The 24,290-nt window shown below is 40.8% G+C and overlaps 1 protein-coding gene across 7 annotated transcripts in view; it reads right to left on the bottom strand.

Moving 5' to 3' along the window:
• Window positions 1-24,290, bottom strand: part of KCNIP4 (potassium voltage-gated channel interacting protein 4) — a 457,716-nt gene that overhangs the window by 288,792 nt on the left and 144,634 nt on the right. The window contains exon 2 of one of the 7 annotated variants that reach the window (XM_086746791.1): window positions 4,666-4,771. The exons of the other annotated variants lie outside the window; for them this stretch is intronic. Coding sequence (XP_086602917.1) covers window positions 4,666-4,768 — 103 coding nt within the window. The 5' untranslated portion in view covers window positions 4,769-4,771. The remainder of the gene's footprint in view (window positions 1-4,665; window positions 4,772-24,290) is intronic. 7 annotated transcript variants of the gene reach the window in all.

The raw sequence follows: 24,290 nt of genomic DNA, 5'->3' as shown, positions 1-24,290 counted from the left end.
GTGGGTTTTAAAAATTTACATTTGGAATCACATTTAACCTATCTTCAAAGGGGATAATGGAATTTTCCCATCATAATGGTATTTTTAAGTGGCATGTTCTATGACATACTTCACTGAATATGTTTCTTAGATTCAGATACTAAATTCTTATGTCTATAGCTGAATACTAAGAAAAAAAAATGACTCTGAATTTCTATTTAAAATTGTTCTTCAAATGCAACATATCCCTTAAAAGTGGATGGAAGGGGAAAAAGGCATAATGAAGTAGCAGCAATACGTTTTCCTTAAAAAAAACCCCATATTTTACAACTTTGACAGTACAGTTGTATGTTTTCACTCCTCCTGTCTTTTGTTTCTTTGTCCCATTCTGTTTCCACCTTTTTCAGCTGCCATCATACCTATATCCACAAACAGGTAGCACCATTAAGGGCAGTTGTAACGATTTACAAAAGAAATTCTATAAAAAGACTTAGTTTGAAAGACACATTCTTTGACCAATGATACGCTGTAGCGGTCTGTTTAAGAATGTTCTTCAAGATGGCCACTTTCCCATAAAAACCTCACACCTAGTGGACAAAACTCAGTTTTTTAAAAGAACATGGAAGACCTCTTTTCTCTTCCTTAGTTCTTCATCCTTCATTAGCGCAAGAGTCACAATTTTATCCAAGTAGGTCATTATCCTATAGATTGAGAGTCATGCCATCAGAAAAACATCTGTTCAAAGTCATCCCAGAGCCTGATTCCTATTTGTCACTTTTAATGCACACAGAAAAGGAAATTTTTATTTACCAATTACATTATTTATTAAAAATTACTTTATTTAGATGAAAGAGCTTACTGTTTAGTGATTTAAGACATTTTTTCCTGAAAAAGACATAGATTGCTTTGTAAACAAGGAAAGGTACAGATTATTGAAAGTTATATGAACATCGTTAAAATGTGGCAAAACAGAATACAATTTTGCTTAGAGTATGATTTGCACACTTTGAGAACAAAAAAAAATCTCAAATATTGTTACAGAAAAGTAAAAATATTGACTCCTAGTTATAATGGTCTCATATTGTGCTTTAAATTTTTGTTCAAATAGTTTTATATACGGTGGTGAATGAAGGGTTAGTTCTACCCATCAGTGGGACTGACTAATACACCCAGGGAGAGGAGAAGTAGAGATGCAGATCTTCATTCTCCCAAGATTTCAGCCCATGACATTCTGAGACAAGTTGTTCCCACCTCCTGTTATGCAAGGGTTAAGAAACTGATGCCTGTGATTTGCAGTTAAATCTCTTTTGCAGATAAATTAGTGAATGTGCATTCCTCACTCTGCAATATAGTTCAGTCAACATTGAGAAAAATGACATCAACAGCAGCTCCTCACTGTCTAAAAGGCTTCTGAAATTAGGCCAGGGTTTTTACTGAATGTATAAAAGAGAAGCCTTGTTATTTTAACACACATATTCATTCCTTGAAAAGTCTAAAACTTTTTTACTTTTCCTTGATTCAATTCCATTGCTGACCAGACTAAAAATATACTTTAAAAAATACTATTTTTATCCGAAAGCCCTTTATCACAGCAATGAAGACTGGAGATGCGGCTGTAAATGACATGATGGATTTATATAACCTTAGAAGCCTCTTCTATCAATGCTCACCTGGTATATCCATGACTGACCCCTCAAAAGAACAAAGCATAGTGCCTTATTAAACTCAAAAAAGCCACAGACCCATGCGTCTACGTGACCCTACAGGAAGGAAGAAGATAAAAATAAACAAACACCATTTTAGTTTAATAAAACTGTCAAAATGTTTAGTTTAATAAAAAGATTTAAAAGCTGTGTCTGTGGTATTATGTGCATACCCTCAGAAAAATACAGAAATACTCTCTACGGTAGCTAAAAACTACATAAAACATTACAGTTTAGCCCACAAAGGATAATAAATCTCAATTTGTTTGTGTCAGAGAACCCTTATGTGTAATGAAAACATATACTTCTGTGCCATCTCTCAACATGTCTCTGAACAGTTCCTGAAAAGATAAAATAGTCTAAGCTCATTTAAAACAAATAGATCATATGACTTAAGTGTTCTCAAGGGACAAAACATTTGATAACATAATTGAAAACTCAACTACTGTAAAACAAATCAAGTTACAGACAGGACTTATTTTTTACCTTTAATAACAACTAAAAAAGAGGAAATCTTTATGAAGATATCTGCTCTTCAGCACACATTTTTCGTGCAAAAGAAACTTCTACTACACAAAAAAATAAGAATATTTATTTTAAAAGTATGGAACAATGGTTGCAAATTCAAACAGCCATTGCTCTTTTACAAGTGAAATGAGTTTGAGAAATGTAAAAACAGCTACAAACCAAATTTTCCAAAGGATGGTCCTAAATATCAGATATCCTGAAATAAAAAAAAAACAAAAAAAAACCAAAAAAAAAACCAAGGAAAATAGTTTGTTTGGTTTCAATTTGTAGCAGAAATATATGAGGGACAGAGAAGAACAAGGAGCATGATCAAAGATAAAGAATAGACTTCTGTACAAAATATAGCAAAACATAAAAACAAAGAACAGTTGCTCAGCTGAAAATCTAGAGGACACTCAATGAAACTAGCAGGTGGAGAAAGAAATATCTTCACACACTGTATAGTTAAGTTACAAAGCTGTTTTTCACAGAATGCTGCAAATTCATCAAACAATAAAGATATTAATCAAAAAATCACACATCTCTAGAGAGGTGTGCTGCTTATCGGGGGCTTGTATCAGGGATGTCACTGAGAGACTATCAAACCTCATACATCCCATGGACTATTATCCACCGCTGCTGTTTCACATGGGCACCAGTGGCACAGCCAGGAGCAGCCTGAGGAGTACAAAGAAGGATTACAGAGTCCCAGGAGCAACGGTTAAGGACTGTGGGGCACATGTAGTCTTTTCATCTGTCCTCCTGGTCAAAGAGAAGATGCCTGAAAGAGCAAGTCAAATCTGGCAACTCAACAAATGGCTACAGGAATAGTGTCCCAGTCAGGGGTTTGGCTACTTAGACCATAGGATGCGCTTTGAGAAGCCTGGTCTACTACAAGCTGATGAGGTCCACCTGACAGAAGGTGAAGAGCATCTTCAGCCAAAGGCTTGCCAGACTGGTAAAGAAGGCCTTACACTAACGTTGCTGGGGAAGGAAACACAATCCATCCTACTACTTTCAGTGCGGCACCAGTGCCAGCAACAGGTGCCCAGAACCTCCGGAAGGACTGCAGGTAAGTATGAGAGCACCTAAAGTGCAGCTGAAGGGAATTCCAACTGTTCTAGTCAGCAAGTCAGCTTCATCTGAGGCCCAGATTAAGTGTCTCTATGCTACAACATGTATCACAGGGAACAAAAAAGAAGAGTTAGAGATGTGTGCATGCCTGCAGGGCTACGATCTTGCAGGCTTCACAGAGACGTAGTGGGATGGCTCTTATGACTCAAGTCTTAGAGTGGAGGGATGCAGGCTCTTTAGGAAGGATAGGCAGGGAGATGAGGAAGGGAGTGTTGCCCTTTATGTCAACGACGAGCTGGAGGGCATGGAGCTCCACCTAAGGATGGATGAGGAGCTGAGCGAGAGCTTATGAGTCAGCATTAAACGGAGGGCAAGGACAGGTGATGTTATAGCGGGGGTCTGCTACAGGATACCCGACCATGAGGAGCAAGCAGACAAGGCCTTCTACAGGCAGACAGAAGCAGCCTCATGGTCACAAGCCCTGGTCTTCATGGGGGACTTCAACCACACTGATATCTGTTGGAGGGACAATACAGCAGGGCACAAGCAATCCAGGAGGTTCCTGAAATGCGTTGACGATAACGTCCGCATGCAAGTGACAGAGGAGCCAACGGGGAGAGGTGCTATGCTGGACCTTATTCTCACCAACAAGGAGGGGCTGGTGCAGAATGTGAAGCTCAAGGGCAGCCTTAGTTGCAGCAACCATGAGATGCTGGAGTTCAAGATCCTTAGGGCAATGAGGAGGGACCGCAGCAAGCTCACTACTCTGAACTTCAAGACAGCAGATTCTGGGCGCTTCAGGGATCTGCTTACCAAAGCACCATGGGATAAAGCCCTGCAGAGAAGAGGGGCCCGAGAAAGCTGGTTAATATTCAAGGATCACCTCCTCCAAGCTCAGGAGCAATGCATCTCAACAAAGAGGAAGTCGGGCAAAACACCAAGAGGCCTGCATGGATGAACAAGGAACTCCTGGACAAATTCAAACAGAAGAAGGAAGCCTACAGAGAGTGGAAGCAACAACAGGTAGCTTGGGAAGATTAGAGAGATTGTCTGAGCAGCCAGAGACCAGGAAAGGAAGGCTAAAGTCCTGATAGAATTAAATCTCTCCAGAAACATCAAAGAAAGAAAAACATCTTTAGATATGCCAGGGATGAAAGGAACACTAGGGAAAATGTGGGCCCTCTCCGGAAGGAAATGGGAGACCTGGTTACCTGGGACATGGAGAAGGATAAGGTACTCAATGACCTTTTTGCCTCAGTCTTCGTAGGCAAGGGCTCTAGCCACAGTGCCCAAATCGCAGAAGGCAAAAGCAGGGACTGGGAGAATGAAGAACCACCCACTGTAGGAGAAGAGCAGGTTTGAGACCATCTAAGGAACCTGAAGGTGCACAAGTCCATGGGACCTGATGAGATGCATCCGTGGGTCCTGAGGAAACTGGCGAATGAAGTTGCCAAGGCGCTGTCCATCCTATTTGAGAAGTCAAGGCACTCTGGTGATGTTTCCATTGACTGCAAAAGAAGAAACATAACCTCAATTTTTAAAAAAGGAAACAAGAAGATCTTGGGAACTACAGGCTGGTCAGTCCCACCTCTGTGCTTGGCAAGGTCATGGAGCAGATCCTCCTGGAAACCACGTTAAGGCATATCGAAAATAAGGAGGTGAATGGTGACAGCCAGCATGGCTTCACTAAGAGCAAATCGTGCCTGACCAACTTGGTGGCCTTCTATGATGGGGTTACAGCACTGGTGGATAAGGGAAGAGCAACTGACGTCATCTACCTGGACTTGTGCAAGGCATTTGACACTGTCCCACACGACATCCTTCTCTCTAAACTGGAGAGACTTGGATTTGACGGATGGACCACTCGGTGGACAAGGAATTGGCTGGACGGCTGCACTCAAAGAGTGGTGGTCAATGGCTTAATATCCAAGTACAGACCGGTGACAACTGGCATTCCTCAGGGGTTGGTACTGGGACCAATGCTGTTTAACACACATGTCGGTAACATGGACAGTGCGATATAGTGCACCCTCAGCAAGTTCACTGACAACATTAAGCTATGTGGCGTGGTCGACAGGCTGGAGGGAAGGGATGCCATCCAGAGGGACCTTGACAGTCTGGAGAGGTGGGCTCATGCAAACCTCATGAAGATCAACAAGGCCAAGTGCAAGGTCCTGCACAAGGGTCAAGGCAATCCCAAGCACAAATACAAGTTGGGTGGAGAATGGACTGAGAGCTGCCCTGAGGAGAAGGACTTAGGGGCAGCGTTGGCAGAAAGCCACCTGCATTCTTGGCTGCATCAAAAGAAGAGTGGCCAGCAGATTGAGGGAGGTGATTCTTCCACTCTTTTCCGCTCTTGTGAGACCCCACTTGGAGTACCGCATCCAGCTCTGGAGCCCCCAACATAAGAAGGACATGGACCTGTTGGAGAGGGTCCAGAGGAGGGCCATGAAGATGATAAAAGGGCTGGAGCACCTCTCTTATGAGGACAGGCTGAGAAAGTTGGGGCTGTTCAGCCTGGAGAAGAGGAGGCTCTGGGACACCCTAGAGCAATCTTCCAGTACTTAAAGGGGGCCTACAAGAAAGATGGGGAGAAACTTTTTATCAGGGCCTGTTGTGATAGGATGAGGTGTAATGTTTTTTAAAAAGAGGGAGGCAGATTCAGACTGGATATAAGGAAAAAAACTTTTTACACTTAGGGTGGTGGAACACTGGAACAGTTGCCCAGAGAGGTGGTGGATCCTCCATCCCTGGAAACATTCAAGGCCAGGTTGGATGGGGCTCTGAGCAACCTGATCTGGTTGGAGATGTCCCTGCTCCTTGCAGGTAGGTTGGACTAGATGACCTTTAAAGGTCCCTTCCAACCCTAACAGCTTTAAAAATTCATAGATGAAAAATACATCAGGAACTATTAAATACAATGACATTATCTCCTGTTCAGGAAGTCCTTGAATTGTAAATTGCTGGGAATCAGAGAGCATTCCTAGGACATCCCAATATATGCTTTTCTTATTTTTTACTTCCTCTAAACATCATGACCATTGACAAAGCTAAGATATAGAGCTAAATGAACTTCAGTCTGACCTACAAGAGATTTTTATGTTCTATATTGTCATTTATATGCCAACCTGGAGTTTTATTTATATGTCCATATATTCTTCAGAGTATAATAATTCTCATAGCAGATAAAACAGCTATATAAAGCTATATTGCCTAACAAAGGTAATAATACTTGACAGAAAACTTTAGAACCAACTGTAGCCTACTTTACGGTGAAGTTATACACCTTTATAATGTTTTACAACATGTCAATACCATGTAAGACTACACAGATGTGTGCTACAATTTAATTTTAAGTATCTATATATAATACAACATTATGCATTATAAATAGTTCACACTACTGTGCACAGTATTAATATTTCTGCTAACATGACATAAGTTGAATGAAACTGGAAGGGGGCCTTCCTGTGTCTGGAAGCATTTTCTATCAGCAACCAAGCAGGTAGCAGAAATAAAGAATCCTCTCACCTTTTTAGAGCTGCTGAAATGAAATATTTGTTTGACTAGTAACTCACAGTGTAGATTGTGAAGCCCAACAAATATATTTAACACAGTCTCACAGAGAAGTAGGTCACCTCATTTTCAAGGAAGTAATACAAATAAAAAGAAAAACCACCTAAGATACAGATAGACATCCTTGCAACCTGGGTAAGATTACAGGCTGAAAGCCTGTGGATAACTTGGTCTCTCTTCATCACATATTGAAAATATCTTGTATAGTTTACAATTGTATTGCTCCTGCTTGCTTGTAAAAAGAGTTTATGTATTCCATAGTACTGGATAATAGATTGTGGTGTAATTATCAACCTTATTTATCTATTGTTAGTAAGAATTTCTTTGCTTAACACTTCTCGCCTACATTGCATCCTAACTGTGCCAACACAGCAAGAGCCAGCTCCTTTGTTACTGCATCAGAGAGCTTATTGTCAAAAACATTCCCAGAGGTTTGCTGGATTTGACAGGTGAAACTCATTAAACACAGTAGAAAAATCCTTGTCATAGTTGTCATGCAATTTTACCATTGCATGTTGCTTCCAAAATCCCACTGAAATAATTTGCTAAATATGAATCTTAATTTAAGCTTTACCAAAGGCAAAGACTGCGGGCTGTAACCTGATGTTTTGGGGGTTTAGGTTTTCACTTGTACTATGTGCACGCTCTACCTGATCATAGTAGAATGCTATATTTCTGTAACTTTTCCTCTACAATAAGAAGCAGACCAAGCCTTTAATGGGTTTTAATCTTAAAAAATACAGATAATATTGTTTCTCATAAACCTACTGTGAGGTTTGAAGAGTTACCACCACCAAGCCACTGTCACAATTAAGAGTCTGAATGACAAAATGATAAAATAATATTGCAAGAAAATATATGAAGAATCAGAATTTGCAGCCGGGAATTCTTTAATTCCTGTCTCAGTTGGTTTTTGTCCAGCAGTTCACAAAGGAATATGCAGGTTAAAATAAAAAATCAATAAGAATAAAGCACTTAAATCCATTATTAACCTACCGAGCACAAAAACGAATTCACAGTGATTTACTTACATCCATTTAGAAGAGACTCAGGAGTCAGTTATCAGAAAGTATCATCAGTGATTGTCAGTGGTAAAAAAGCAAACACAACATCAGGAATTGTTAGGAAAGGACAAGAAAACAGAAGAGCATCATTGTGGCTTTATATACGGCATTCATCTCTTGAACTGTGCACAGTGCTGATTTTCCAGTCTCTCAATACAGAGCAAGAAGAAACTTTCAGAAGAAAGGATAGCAAGGACAGTTACACAGAGTGATTTCTGTGTAACATTTCACCCTGGAAAAGAGAAATATATGGAGAGGTGGACCAAAACCATAGTATGCTCTGTGAAAATATCAAACACCAAGTTTAAAACAAAGGGAAGGGGTCCTTTTCCTGCCTACCATATAACTAACTGTAGAAGTCATAACAGGATGTTGTCATAGGATGTTGTGAGGTCAAAAGTCTACTCTGGGGGGGGGGGGGGGAAGTCATTAAAATGAAAATTACTAAAAAGGTTAGAAAAAAAAATGAAATATTCACTGTAATTGTAAATTAGAGAAAATCTACAGCTCGCGAAGTTCTTAAACATCTGCTTGCTGAAGCCTAAAAAGCCATGTCAAGGAAAGATATTAAATATACACTCAATTTCTCCTGTACTTTCTATGACTGGTCAGTGTATGAATTTCTTTGAATACTAAGTCTAACACAATATAACTGTCATTACGTTTTCATTTCATCATTTTGTCATCGTTATCTTCTAAAATATTTTTTATCCTTATCTTCACTGCCACATCATGATATTTATTCTCAAGGTTTGGCTGATGTCCTTAGTATATTCTCTTCTTGGCTAAGCAGATTTTCTTTTTCCTGATTTAAAAAGCAAGAATCTCTAAAAAACACAGAAGTACTAATCAGTATTTCTGAAATCCGGGTCTGACCTTCATCCCACTCACTGCAAGTCCCTCTTTTCTACTTAACACGTTCCTCTGACAACTCTTCTTTCCTTGAAAATCATTCATCCACAAAATTTAAGTGACAGCTATCCTGCATTAGAAGATTAACTCTGCTTAAAAATTATTCTTCATTAAGAAATATCATTTCACACTAGAATGAGCTGCTTGGATTAACACTGCAAAATTTAGAAACATGATATTTGTATTATTATCACTTAATGATTTTCATTTCACAGCTAAATTTTTAAAAAGAAAGCCATTTCTCCATTTTACACTCACACTGTGCCTACTGACTTAGAACTATATATCTAACTATTGTGGAACAAAAATAGCATAAAAAAGAGTCTGCTCAGAAAGACAAATTACCATATTCATGACTTTCTAGATCAGCTTTTCAGAAAGCAATAGAAGATAGAATTTAAAAAAGAAAAAGTTATTGTTAAGTTTCCTGATTAAACAGAGAGTTCCTTAAAATTGCAAAACTTGTTAAAAAATGTTCAAAAGCAATGGACACTAATTACAGATGGAATAGGTCTAAAATCCACATACAATGTTAGATAATAGACAGATGTATTTTGTATGTGCAAATCTAGTTCATTAAAGCCTATAAGAAAGCAATAAAAGATAAATATGCATATTAGAAAAGCAAAGTAGATAATGAAAAGCAATTTTCCAAAGACACAAACCTAATAATCAAAAAGATTATTTAAACACAAGTCCGTTGAAGTAACAGGGCATAAAGCAAGCAATTGAGGAATATAGACTATCTGGATTTTTGAAGCACCAACTCATTGCCCTCCTTTGTGTATCTCTTTGAAAGTGTCTCTGTGTGAGAGCTAAATAAAAATGTATCCTAGAGTTATGTCACAGGAAGCTCAGAAATTTAAATTTCTTTCATGGTTTAAATATCTATTTAGCATCTGACCTACTAAGATCCTGTACAATGAGGTAACTGCAAGAACATCTTTGTGTATTCAGATTACATTTTCTAAAATCGCTTGGTCAATATCTTTCAGAAAACAGGTTGAGTGAGAAAGTTTGTCCTTTTTTAGTCTGAAATCTTTTTCATAATGAAAAGAATCCAAGGAGTAAAATGACAAAATAATCCTCTAATAACACTTACAGCAGAGACTTTAAAACCCAATAAAAAAAAAGTAGTTTTCTTTTGACAGTCTAAGTTTCACCAGGTAAATCTCCTGTTTAGTTTACTATAAATAATAAACAGACTGAAAAGAAAATTTGTCCTGCATGGACTACAAGCACTGTTACATACAGGAAACAAAACAGCTTTGGTGATCAGGCAACAAAAGGAGGAGTCAGCACCACAGCACTCTTAGTGTGTTACAGGTTCTCACCTGGGGGTACAAGGTTCACGACAAACATCTGATGTTTGGCCGTGTTTATTCCTGCCAGACAGCAAATCGCGAGTGTTTCTCAATATCTTAAAAATTAAACCATTTCAGTATTAAGATTATATTATTTTTCATAAGTTCTTTAAGTTTCTTGAACTCTCTTGATTCCCAGTTTATGTCTGCAGTCAACAACTGAAGGAGGGAGTATTTAGACATTTAAGATGTAACAATGTTTTTCAACAAAGATCTTTATGCTTTCCCTCTATCTAATGGACCATGACTTACTTGCTTGGCAGGAATAAGATCAATTGAAACAGGACTAAGTAGAGAGACAACTACAGAATAAAGACTATTTCTGGAGAGCCTGTGATTATCCTTAAATCCTTACGCAGCAGTTTGATGTATGTGGGCAGTAGACCCTCATTACTTCAGTACAAAAGCGTCCGCAAACATTGCTTTATTTATTCATTCCACACTAGACTCACTCTTTTTGCCAGTAAGAACATCAACATCAAACAAAAAGTCTACTCCAACACATTGGTGTCTCAATTCTGGTATTTTATAAACACTGAAACTGATAAACCACATTTTAAAAAGGTGCCAGTCACCTTAGAGAATGACTGAATTCACTGAGCAAGGTTATTTGTTTAACAACTAAAGTTGACATTCTCCCGAGTTGAATTTATGTACTAAGTCTACAATACATTTTCAACTTATTTTTTGTCTGGCGCATTACACTCCGTCACCATGCTTGCAAATATATAATATAAACCTGTGGGGTGAATCAAGTTTTATAAGTATTCTTTTCTGAGACGGGATTCTAGATGAAAACCAAAGCCTTTAAATAATGCAGAAATACTTATTTTTTTGCAGAAACTTCACATCAGAATCTATTTCGCAAACCAACATAGTTCCCATAGATTTTTGGAGTGTACTATTACATGCACTGTCGGTATACTTAATAACTGCTCTACTGGGCTTATGGCACAAAGGAATTCCACTCACTTCAGCCAGCAAGTTAGCTTCATCCGATGAACAACTAAAATGCCTCTATACAAATGCACATGGCACGGGGAACAAACAAGAGGAGTTACATGTGCACATTCCTGCAGGGATATGATTTTATTGGCATCACAGAGATGTGGTGGGATGGCTCCTATGACTGAAGAGTTGGAATGGAAGGATACGGGCTCTTTAGGAAGCATAGGCAGAGGAGACAAGGCGAGGATGTTGCCCTCTATGTCAATTACCAGCTTGGAGCTCAGCTGGGGGACGGATAAGAGACCTTATGGGTCAGGATTAAAGGGAGGGCAAGGACAAGTGATGTTATAGCGGAGGTCTGCTACAGGACATCCGACCATGAGGAGCAAGCAGACAAGGCCCTCTACAGGCAGACAGGAGCAGCCTCATGGTCACAAGCCCTGGTTCTCATGGTGGGGGCACTTCAGTCACGCCCATATCTGTTGGAGGGACAACACAGCAGGGCACAAGTAATCCAGGAGGTTCCTGGAATGTGCTGATGATAACTTCCACATGCAAGTGACAGAGGAGCCAAAAGGAAGAGGTGCTATGCTGGACCTTGCTCTCATCAACAAGGACAGGCCAGTGAGGAATGTGAAGCTCAAGGGCAGCCTTGGCTGCAGTGACCATGAAATGGTAGCGTTCAAGATCTTTAGGGGAGCAAGGAGGGTGCACAGCAAATTCACTACCCTGGACTTCAAGAGAGCAAATTTTTAACTCTTCAGGGATCTGCTATGTAAAATTCCATGGGATAAAGCCCTGCAGGGAAGAGGGGCCCGAGAAAGCTGGTTAATATCACCTCCTCCAAGCTCAGGAGCAATGCATCCCAACAAAGAGGAAGTCAGGCAAAACACCAAGAGGCCTGCATGGATGAACAAGGAGCTCCTAGACAAACTCAAACACAAAAAAAGAAGCCTACAGAGAGTGGAAGCAAGGACAGGTAGCCTGGGAGGAACACAGAGAAATTGTCTGAGTAGCCAGAGATCGGGTTAGGAAAGTTAAAACCTTGCTAAAATTAAATCTGGGCAGGGACATCAAGGGCAACAACATAAGCATCTTTAGGCATGCCAGGGATGAAAGGAACACTAGGAAAAATGTGGGCCCTCTCCGGAAGGAAATGGGAGACCTGGTTACCTGGGACATGGAGAAGGATAAGGTACTCAACAACTGTTTTGCCTCAGTCTTCGTAGGCAAGGGCTCTAGCCACAGTGCCCAAGTCACAGAAGGCAAAAGCAGGGACTGGGAGAATGAAGAACCACCCATTGTAGGAGAAGAGCAGGTTTGAGACCATCTAAGGAACCTGAAGGTGCACAAGTCCATGGGACCTGATGAGATGCATCCGTGGGTCCTGAGGAAACTGCCAGATCTGGAGAAGAGATGGCAATGCAGTGAAGCTTCCAGTGACAGGAAAAGGGGAAACATAACCTCAATTTTTAAAAAAGGAAACAAGAAAGACCCAGGCAACTACAGGCTGGTCAGTCCCACCTCTGTGCTTGGCAAGGTCATGGAGCAGATCCTCCTGGAAACCACGTTAAGGCATATGGAAAATAAGGCGGTGAATGGTGACAGCCAGCATGGCTTCACTAAGGGCAAATTGTGCCTGATCAACTTGGTGGCCTTCTATGATGGGGTTACAGCACTGGTGGATAGGGGAAGAGCAACTGATGTCATCTACCTGGACTTGTGCAAAGCATTTGACACTGTCCCACACGACATCCTTCTCTCTAAACTGGAGAGACTTGGATTTGATGGATGGACCACTCGGTGGACAAGGAATTGGCTGGATGGTTGCACTCAAAGAGTTGTGGTCAATGGCTCGATATCCAAGTGGAGATTTGTGCCTTCAGGTATAAAAGCACTCAGATCTTCCTATGAAATCCTCTCTGTACATCTGGGAACAGAACCATCAGCTGTCAAACAGTAGGGCATATAACAACAAAGATTTCCTGAACTGAGTGCATTAATATCTTTTGACTGATGAAGGAGATGGTTTGCCAGACTTGGGTGGAAAGACCCCAACAACTACCATATGGGAAAGTTTTCCTCAGAAGCATAGGTATGGCACCTAATGGGGTATTCATTTTCTCTTCTCCTCAGTTGTCTCCAGAACACTGTAGTCACCCAAGCAATCTTCCTTAAACCTCTATATACTCTTTCAAAAATTTGCCCAGATGTTAATCAACAACAGGAAAACCCATTTTTCCTCTGTGGGCATTTACTCTGAATTGTACCGCCTATTCAGAAGCAATCTTAGACATCTATAAATGCTCATGATGCGTTAAAAAGCAATAAATAAAGCATGCTTCAGGGAGACAGCATTAGCTAACTGTGCATCTTCTATGAAATTACACTTCTGGTTCTTGCATTTCCCTGGTTAAAGCCTAGGAAGGGAAGTGCTGGAAACAGCTCCTAGTGAAAGATGACTTTTACATTCCTCTGAACATGAAACAGTCTACTAATTAAGAAAAGCCAGACTGCCTTCCACTACAGAGCAGGCAGAGGGGTTTCAGGGTGAAAAATAAAGCAAGCAACAGCTGAAACTGGATAGCAGCCAAGGCTACAGTTCTCCCTGAGCAGTGAAGAAAACGTATACAAGGTCTGAAATAAAATTATACCTTGTCTTGAGAGAAGCAACAAGTCCTACAAATGATAGCAACAGATACCCTGTTCACTGCAATCGTAGTGCAATTTAAGCGCAGTTGTTCTGCCATACTCATTTGCAGCTGTGTTGTCTGCCCGTACTTTACTGTCAGCTGAAATAGCTCACTGTGTGTTTAACAAACTCTGCTTGCGTCTCTAAGTAGGGTTCTGTGGCACCTTTGCAAATACTTCAGTCCCAGCATGGGCTGTGCAGCAACTGAAATGACATCAGAGGGGGTTTCACGTGAACGGCTGGCCAGAAAGAAAGCCTGCACAGTGGGAGCAAGGCAGGTAGGAGCATCACGTTACTTTTGTGGGGTACTCATGTGGTAAGATTTACAGATGTGCATATGAACACCAAAACCATGAAGAAAATACCAGTACTGCTTGCTAAAAGATATTTAGCTGCTGTGAAACTTTTCCTTAGACCATTATGCTGTGAATACTGATAAAGAACCCACTTAACAACCGAGATGCAATACCAGGCAAATGTTTACAAGACCAGAATGTGAAAGACAGATAAAACCCTGCAGGTTGGCTACCTTTGCATTATTTTAAGCTGTTAGGATGTTCTTCCTTGACATACTAAATTGGAAACTAAGAATCAGGCTTTAGTTTAAGCTGCCTTATTTAACCAATGCATAATTAGCAATGATGACTTGTTTGCACAGTGAAGTGAGCAAAGTCTCTTTGGTTATAATATAAAGTGAAATTTGCCATTAAAATTTTAAATAAATGTATTTAGTGGTTAGTGAATAGGACTTAATAAAATGTTACATGCATTCATTGATTTATCCTGCCTCATTTATTACTGGCTCTTTTGAAAAGGAATCCTCTCTATTCCTCAATAACAGCTACTCATATAGTGTTACACATTCTGAAATACTATATAAACAATTCAGATTGCTTCCCTTCAGGAAAGATCCAAAGACAAAAGGGGTTTTTCTTTCTGGTGTTTCATCTACATTTCAATATTTGCAAATATAAATATGCTATATAAAAAGCCACAGAAAGAACCAGAAGAGTTGTGGTGGCAAATTTCTAACTGCATAAAGTTTGGTTTTCTGCTGTGAACCTTACAGTAATTTGAACTCTGCTGGCCTAAACCAAAAAATTCTGCCTTTTCTGGTGTACATATATGGAAGATTTGTTTCAATAGGCTTTTCTCAATACGTATTACACTTCACTGCACACTCTGCTCTCAGTGGGGAGAGGATGAAAGAACAAACAACAGCTGGCAGATGTTAGTCACATCGCCCAGTGCACCAGCAGCAGGCAGGCAGACGACGAGATAGCGCAGACACAAGCACAATACGACATCCTCCGTATACTAAACACTGTGTTAATTCACTTCTAAACATAGAGTTGGACTAGTCTTAAGTAATTATATACAGTGAAAATCTCACTGATTAAATATATTGGTTCCCCCGGTTAGTTTCTATTCTCTCTCTACTATACCACAGAAGTCAGAAAAAGTACATTTATGCAAATAACTGCAATATACCTGGGAATGTCCCTGAGTACCGACGTGCTAGCATGAAATGATCTATGTCTCTGTTAGCAAACTCTCTTATCATCCAAGATAGCATACCTGTGTTTGGGAATGATCTCTGAACAGTTTTTAATGCCTGAATGATTGTTGTGGTTTAGCCCAAGTCACCACACAGTTTCTCAATCAACCCTCCCTCTCCTAGGATGGGGAGAGAAATGGGAAGAAATGAAAACTCCTGGGTTGAGATTAAGACAGTTTACTAGAATAGCAAAGGAAAACTATAATAATAACAAAATATAAGTGTCGTAGTTCAGCCCCGATCGGACCAGACTACGCAGTCTCTCTCTCACTCCCCCCACCTTCCGAGAGAACAGGGGGAGAAAATATAAGGAAAAACGACTCGAGGTTTGAGATAAGGACAGGGAGAAATCCTTAAAGTTACCGTCACGGGCAAAACAGACTCGACTTGGGGAAAACTATTCATTTATTACTACAAACAGCAGGATAATGAGACAGAGAACAAGATAACCTCCATCCACCCCTCCCTCTTCCCAAGCTTAACATTATCTCTACTACCTTCCCCCCCTGAGCGGCACAGGGGGGAAGAGGGAATGGGGGTTGCAGTCAGTTCATCATATGTTGTTTTACGCCGCTGCTTCATGGTCGGGGGAAGAACTCCTCACATTCCTCCCCTGCTCCATTGTGGGGTCCCTCCCACGGGCCACAGTCCTTCATGGAACTGCTCCGGCGTGGGTCATCTCTTCCACGGGTGCAGTCTCTCCAGAACAGCTGTCCCAGCGGGCCCTCCACGGGCCACAGCTGCCTTCAGGCATCCACCTCCCCCGGTACGGGGTCCTTCATGGGCTCCAAGTGGATCTCTGCTCCTCCGTGGACCTCCATGGGCTGCAGGGGGACAACCTGCTCCACCATGGTCGTCACCACAGGCTGCAGGGGAATCTTGGCCAGGAGCCGCATTACTCCTCCCCCTCCTTCAGAACTGACCTTGGTGTCTGCAGCCGTTCCTCACAACAGGCTGGTAGATGTCTCTCAGGATCTTTTTTTTACATCTTATTCACTTCTCATCTCCTTTCCACTTCTTGCAGCCGGGCCGGGCCGAGTCGGGCCCAGTCGGCTGCCTGGCGAGAGGCCAGAGGGTGAGGCCTGCAAGGCCCATGAGGCCTGCGCCTCCCCCTCTGCACCTCTGCCCCCGTTCAGCTTCTTCACATCTTCTCTTCTCTCTCTTTTTTTCTGTTTTCCCATTCTTAAATACGTTATCGCAGAGGCGTTATCACGAGACATTCTGCTACCAATCGGCTCGGCCTTGGCCAGCAGTGGGTCCGCCCTAGGCCCGGCCAAGTCCCCTGAACAAAGGGGAGCGACTTCTAGCAGTTTCCTACAGAAGCTACCACCTTAGGCCCCCCCTCACTAAACAAAACCACGACAATAAGGATATTAAAATATACAAAACGAACAACGCATGATTTTTCACCACTCGATGTCCCAATGACTGATACAGCCCATCCTGAGCAGCGATCACGGAAACAAGACCGAGCAGCAAGCAAAGGAGCAAAAGGGAGCCAGCATGGTAGAGAGAGCGATGTCAGCAAGCAAGAGAGAGATAGGAAGATGCCCCCGCCATGGGCAACCCTCACTTATATACTGAGCATTACGTTTATGGCATGGAACACTCTCTTCAGCCAGTTTGGGTCAATTATTTGGTCCGTCTTTCTCCCAGCTTCCTGCATCTGCACATCAGCAAAATTTGGAAAGCCGGACAGTGTCCTTGGTCTCATTAACAATAACTCATATCACCAGAGTGTTTATCAACGTTCTTGACATCCGAAATCCAAAACACACCAGCTACTGAGAGGAAAACTAATTCCATCCCTGCCAAAACCAGGACAATGATGCCCAGGAATTGCTGGGGAGAGAACGAGTTAGTACACAGGTGGAAGCTTCTCAGGGACCACGGTACGAGTACAGATGATTAAGTTGCAGTGTCTGGGACATTCCTGGGTAATGTTTAATAAATTAATACAGTAGCAGGGAAGTAATAAAGGGAAAGCCTTGTAGAATCATGGAATGGTTTGGGTTGGAAGGGACCTTTAAAGGTCATCCAGTCCAACCCCCCTGCAAGGAGCAGGGACATCTCCAACCAGATCAGGTTGCTCAGAGCCCTGCCCAACCTGGCCTTGAATGTTTCCGGGGATGAGGCATCCACCACCTCTCTAGGCAACCTGTGTCAGTGCTCCATCACCCTCATTTGTAAAAAATTTTTTCCTTATATCCAGTCTGAGTCTACCTCCTTTTATTTTAAAATTACTACCCCTCATCCTATCGCAACAGGCCCTGCTAAAAAGTTTCTCCCCATCTTTCTTACAAGCCCCCTTTAGGTACCGGAAGACCACAATAAGGTCTCCCTGAAGCCTTCTCTTCTCCAGGCTGAACAGCCCCAACGCTCTCAGCCTGTCCTCATAGGAGAGGTGCTGCAGCCCTCTGACCATTTCTCTGGCCCTTCTCTGGACCCTCTCCAACAGGTCCATGTCCTTCTTATGCTGGGGGCTCAGAACTGGATGCAGTACTGCAGGTGGGGTCTCATCAGAGCAGAATCATAGAATCATAGAATGGTTAGGGTTGGAAGGGACCTTCAAAGGTCATCTAGTCCAACCCCCCTGCAAGGAGCAGGGACATCCCAGCCTAGGTCAGGTTGCTCAGAGCCTCATCCAGCCTGGCCTTGAACGTTTCCAGAGATGGGGCCTCCACCACCTTTCTGGGCAACCTGTTCCAGTGTTCTATAACTCACATCGTAAAAAATTTTTTCCTAATTTCTAATCTAAATCTACCCCCCTCTATTTTAAAACCATTACCTCTTGTCCTATCGCAACAGGCCCTACTGAACAGCCTTTCCCCATCTTTCTTGTAGGCTCCCTTGAGGTACTGGAAGACCGTTATCAGGTCTCCCCGGAGCCTCCTCTTCTCCAGGCTGAACAGCCCCAACTCTCTCAGCCTGTCCTCATAAGAGAGGTGCTCCAGCCCTTTTATCATCTTTGTGGCCCTCCTCTGGACCTTCTCCAACTGGTCCATGTCCTTCTTGTGCTGGGGGCTCCAGAACTGGACACAGTACTCCAGGTGGGGTCTCACCAGGGCAGAGTAGAGGGGGAGAATCACCTCCCTCGACCTGCTGGCCACGCTTCTCTTGATGCAGCCCAGGATGTGGTTGGCCTTCTGGGCCGCAAGGGCGCATTGCCTGCTCATGTTAAGCTTCTCATCCACCAGCACTCCCAAGTCCTTCTCCTCAGGGCTGCTCTCAATCCATTCCCCGCCCAGCCTGTATTTGTGCCTGGGATTGCCATGACCCAGGTGCAGGACCTTGCACTTGGCCTGGTTGAACTTCATGAGGTTGGCACGGGCCCACCTCTCCAGCCTGTCAAGGTCCCTCTGGATGGCATCCCTCCCTTCCAGCGTGTCGACGGCACCGCACAACTTGGTGTCGTCGGCAAACTTGCTGAGGGTGCACTCTATCCCACTGTCCATGTCGCCGACATGGACCTCCCTGGGCCTGCTGGCCACGCTTCTTTCGATGCAGCCCAGGATGCGGTTGGCTTTGTACTTTGAAGTAGTCTTTTTATTTCATTGTGTCACAATGCCTATACATTTTTCCTTGGCTATGTCCATGCACAGAACCATGGCTTCTGGGAAGTAGGTGTCCTTCACTCAGCAGAAATGTCCAAATGCTGAGAGCCACCTGAGAATTATTTCAGTGACAGCAAAAATATAAAATATAACCATCCTGAAACAAAAAAGCTGCAAGAATGTTAGTGGCTATCACCACTAGCAGTTAAAGTCTGCTGGCAACAGGGTGCCTGAGGTTGTGCGCACCACTCTTTATCTATATTAATATTTATAAATCTAGGGGAGCAAACAACCTTTAGCTAGGATAATGTGAGCAAGGACACGTAAAAGATGGATGATTTATTATGTCAAACAGATGCACGAGACTCACTACTAAAAGCAATAGGCCCAGTGGGGATAAACACTTAACAGCTGCAATACATTGAGTACAGATCCAATAAAAGAAGCAATGTCACATTTTTATCAGTATCCCACTAATGTCAGACTCAAAAGCAGTAATTTAGTTTAAGCAACAGGTAATGCAGATAATCTTTGTGGTAACTCAGTCACAAGCCTGGCAAGTTACATAGCACTTCAGCATAAAAATATGCTTTTCTGATACTATTCTTAACAACATCCTTTTCAGTATTCCAAGTTCTTTATCTCAGCTTGTAATCTGAATGTAAAAGTTTGTCAGAGTCTTTTGAAATTCAAAGCAATTGCCATCCACCAAGTTTCTCTTTGTCCCATCAGCAATACCTTCACAGTATTACAGAGGCTTAGTTAGATAGAACCTCTCTTGATTTAATTAATACATTTTCCTTGAACAATTATTTTATTTCTGTATGACTTTAAAGAACATCAATTTCCAGTAATCATTACTAGCTCAAAACCAGCTCAACTTAGCAGTAATATAAAATTGTTGTCATTATAGATAGCTGATTGGCCATCCTAATGTTGTTTGGTGGTATCAGTCCAATTACTAATGAAGAGCAGAAAAATCAACACCATCCTTCTCCCTTTGACACTGTGCCTATCAGACAATCAAAAATTTAAAAGGTGTGACACCATTAATCAAGATTCTTAGTGTATATGTGTCTGAAATAATGCCATTATTCATTCCAGTTTGCAAATCTACAGCCTCAAATCTGTAGCAGATCATCAACTGATGTGGTTTTGTGCCTGCCTTGTGAATACTGTTTTTTTTTCCCCCCAGGAAATTTCATGTTTCTTCCTGGTACTGATCTTCAGTACCTCTTGATAAAGTCACTTAAATTATATCTTCTGATGCTATGATAGCATCTCTGAAGTCTTGGTGTAACCAGGAAATCTTCATCCATTTTATTGCATTCACAGAAATTCAATTTTTCTGCCTCTCTCACTCCCTTTTACAGCCTGCAACGTTGTTCGGATAATCACAGGGTATCAACAATACCAAGTTGCTAAACTTTCATACAAACTTTTGGGGACTGACCCAATTTCACACTATCCTTTAGAGCTGTATAAAATGTTACCTTGCATGCAAAAAAACTAAGGGCATGTTGAAACTATAAATACCTGCTTGTCAAAAAAAAATGGTGTAAGAACATGGTCGTACTGCAGCTGCTAACACCCATTTTTTTTTTGCATTGTAGTTGAGATCCAGCATTAGCTTCAGTCTTGCAAATCTTGGTTCAGTTTCACATGTTTCAAAGTGCAAATAAAACAGTGTTATCTTAAAATCGCACTTCGTTTTTTTCTAAAAATAGGAATGTGCTGGATGTCACTGTAGTGAAGAGCGCACACAGTAGAAGAGTGTAAGTCATTTTGAAGACTACTTGGAGACAGCTTTTAACATAAAATTTGCTTCTGTTTGGCGATTTCAGCTGCTTCTTTGCATATGTCCTTTAAAACATTGTGAAGGATATTTGAGAAACTGTGCCTATTTCAGAAATAAACCAAAACATTTTCTGAGGTGAAAAAGATTTATTATTTGATTTTTACCAAGCAAAACTGGCACTAGTGTTAAGTTATACACATTGCTCTGCAAATCTGAAAGATCTGCAAGAAAATGGAATGAGGAAAGTACAGTATATACTGTGTTAGACTAAGTGAAAATGAACTACTTACAGAGGTTTTATTATTTCCTTTCTATACATATACTTCAATAAAAGTAGTGGAGTTCCTAGAGAAGAAAAAAAAATGAGGGAGGATTAACTGTGTCTAGACAACTACTGCCCAACATTCACATATACACATTTTTCTCTCTGTGGAAAGGTATATGCAAGGTCAGATCCAAGCACATGGCTGGTTTTCTAGGTGGGTTTTTGTCTTTACCACTGATTTAAATTTCAGACCTTAATTAAATTTTGTTCCTTCTCTTCAGTAATTGCTATTATCTAACCCAGTTTGTCTAAATTGATTTTGTAAGTTGAAAATGTCAGTATGAATCACAGAACATTTGGCATGTTGGAAAATAAATATAATGAAAACGGAAACATTTGAAAACTAAAGAGCTGGCTTGGTGGGTAAACACAAACCAAAGCAGGATTAAATTAATGGCACAGGCTTTTGCTCCTTAGAGGATGGTCCTTCTCTGAATGCAAGACTGATATCCCCGAAGGACAATACCCTCTAGTTTACTGCCGTCTGTTTTGTAAGAACGAATGTGCCTCTGGGGGAGCCACTCACTTGCATCTACATTTGGGGTGGTTTGCTCTTAGGATAGCAGCTGGCTTATAAAAGCTGATAAAGATTGCTGTGGCATGATAAAACACGTCCTGGAGCATATAATGTCCTCCAAAAAGAAGTCCAAGTCGGGTCTGATTGCAAGATTATGTCACAATTTTTGTAATTCATAATTTCTTACTACACATTATTAGTTTGCAAAAGTTGAGTAACTTCAGTATATTTAGCTCCTTTTTCTTTGCCTTAAAGAACATTATGACTCTCCCATGGAAAAATATTTTCTCTTCATGATAATTTCAAATTGTTACAATATTAATCTGGATTTAGAAACAAAAACTGAGGGGAAGATAAGGTGTGTTCCAAGGGAGTTGCACAGAAAAGAGTCTTAGGGGAAAAAATAAAAATAAAATTACTTTAGTGGCAGCTAAAATCCAACACCTATGAAATATGGAAGGTCCTAGCTCCACATTCACACTCAGTGTGATGCCAGGATTATAAAATACCAGCAGTACTACAAATAAAACCACCTGGGTCCTGTGAAACACATCCCAAGGGAAACAAAGTTATGCCACTGGGAAGACAGTATACAGTATTAAGGTAGCATCACTGCGAGCGGGGAGTTTGAGCAACTAAACTACTTTCCCTTACTTCTGGGGAAAATAATGGGAACCTTCCTACTCTCCTTACCACCTCTAAGTGACTGGTTACTCCACTCTTTTTAATAAGCCATTTAGAGTCTCTCTGCATTTCAACTCTACCTTCTCCTTCAGGCAATTCAGATGCTTCCACGGACTAGGATGCCCAAACCTGCACCCTTCACTTGCTGTAATAGCAATTAATTAATTCCAGAACACTGCTAGATTTGCTTTCACATTTAGACAGCATCATAAGCAATTTCATGTGGCAAGGTTATATTGTAGTGTCTATTTAGCATCATTGGCCTTGTAAACTAATTACCAATCTCATTTTAAAGTGCCAGATTTAAATATGTCCTCAAAACTGTCCTCTAGGTTAAAAATCATGCTGAAGTCATTGCTCACTAGCTTCAATATTTTCTGCAATCAGTTCACTTAAGCTGTTCTGCTTTCACTGAGATAGTTATTTCCCACGTCAGATAAACAGTGGTAAGCAGATACTTACTAAAATACAGCCATCAGATAAAGTATGGAGAATGGAATATACCACTGTATTCATGAAATCCCTCATACAATTAAAATAGGATTGCACATATGAAGTCTTAGGTGGACCAAAAGTATAGAATTACATTAAGTTCAAATATACTTGCAAAGTTACAGATGAATGCCTAAATTTAAATTTTCCCTCCATAACAAAGATAGGTAATTGTATTGTGCTGTCCAAGAGCTAAACCTCACAAGGAAAAATAATCCAATGTTTCCACAAAGAAATAATTCAAAGAACAGAAATACTCACTAGCCATATAAATTCCGCTACTAGAAAAAATCCCAACAGAATGAAAGAATAAAATAAAATCAGAATTATCCAACAAAATGTACTGTTCCTGAAGATGCTAACATAAAATATCCTAAATCCAGATACAGCAACACACATATACCTTGTGTTTTGGTATCTGCAAGCCATCAATCAATTAACCATTTTATTAAAAATTGCCATCTGACCAAATGTACTAAAATCTAAACCAAAGTTACTTTGACAATCTGCAGATTTATTGTGGGAGCACTCATAGGATTGCAATACACTGAAGGTATCAACTTCTAAGCACAGTATTTTGACTATATCCTTCAAGGGCATTTGCTGTCCTTTCTTAGACATCCCAGGCACTGAAAAAGATTTTTTTTTTATCACATATAAAACATGAGATGCATCCTGCATGATTCCTATTGGCAGAAAGCGTAATTTCTTTTAAAGTAGGGCAATACATACACTGATATCTCCTATATCAATCAGACAAGCTTAGTTTACCATAGTGAAAGGACTGAACCAGATACATTCAAAATGAAAGCCTAGGACAACTACAAAAAAAATGCAACAGGAAAACAAACCGACATTTCTAAATCTTGGTTGCAGATTATTTTGCTACCATAATTCTGAATGTGATCAAGACTTTCCCACAAAGGGAAAAATGAATGAGAGGCATTTGTTTGTGGTGGATCTAGGAATACTATTTTCTATCTACCTACATTCACCAGACACATATCAGTGAGAAAACTGATCCTAAAGTGAGATTCATGGACTTCTGAATCTCTAATCACTTGAAAATGTGCACCATCAGACACTGCTGTGTGATGAAACAGTTTATCAGTAGGAGAAATTATTTTCATCTCTAATCAAGCAGGTATAAGTGTATATAATCTAGTACTTCAACTCTCACTCTCCCCAAAAAAAAGCCCATCCAGAGCACATTACCATAATTGCAAATGTCTTTTTCAACTTTGCAGGAGAAAAAAAAATAAAATACGAGAGCTTTTGCAATGCATCCTACATATAACTCTAAGGCTTAAAAGGAAAAGCCTCATATTTTTGTGCTTTTAGAAAAAATAAAAATGGATTAATCTCAACAGGCAGTTGTCTCCCATGGATTATTAAGTCTCTGAAGAAAGCTTATATAACACACATAGGTCTTATGATTAGCTTGAAAACCCAAGGAGACATATTATTATCCTCTTAAAAGTAAAGGGCCATATTTGCAAGAGGTTTGAAGATAAAAGTTATTGCAAGTTTTTTCTGATTCTAA

The sequence above is a fragment of the Chlamydotis macqueenii genome, chromosome 4 (assembly GCF_036417535.1).
Source record: "Chlamydotis macqueenii isolate bChlMac1 chromosome 4, bChlMac1.mat, whole genome shotgun sequence".
NCBI lineage: Eukaryota > Metazoa > Chordata > Aves > Otidiformes > Otididae > Chlamydotis > Chlamydotis macqueenii.
Note: the sequence above shows the minus strand (reverse complement) of the source record. Positions and strands in the feature narration are given on the sequence as shown.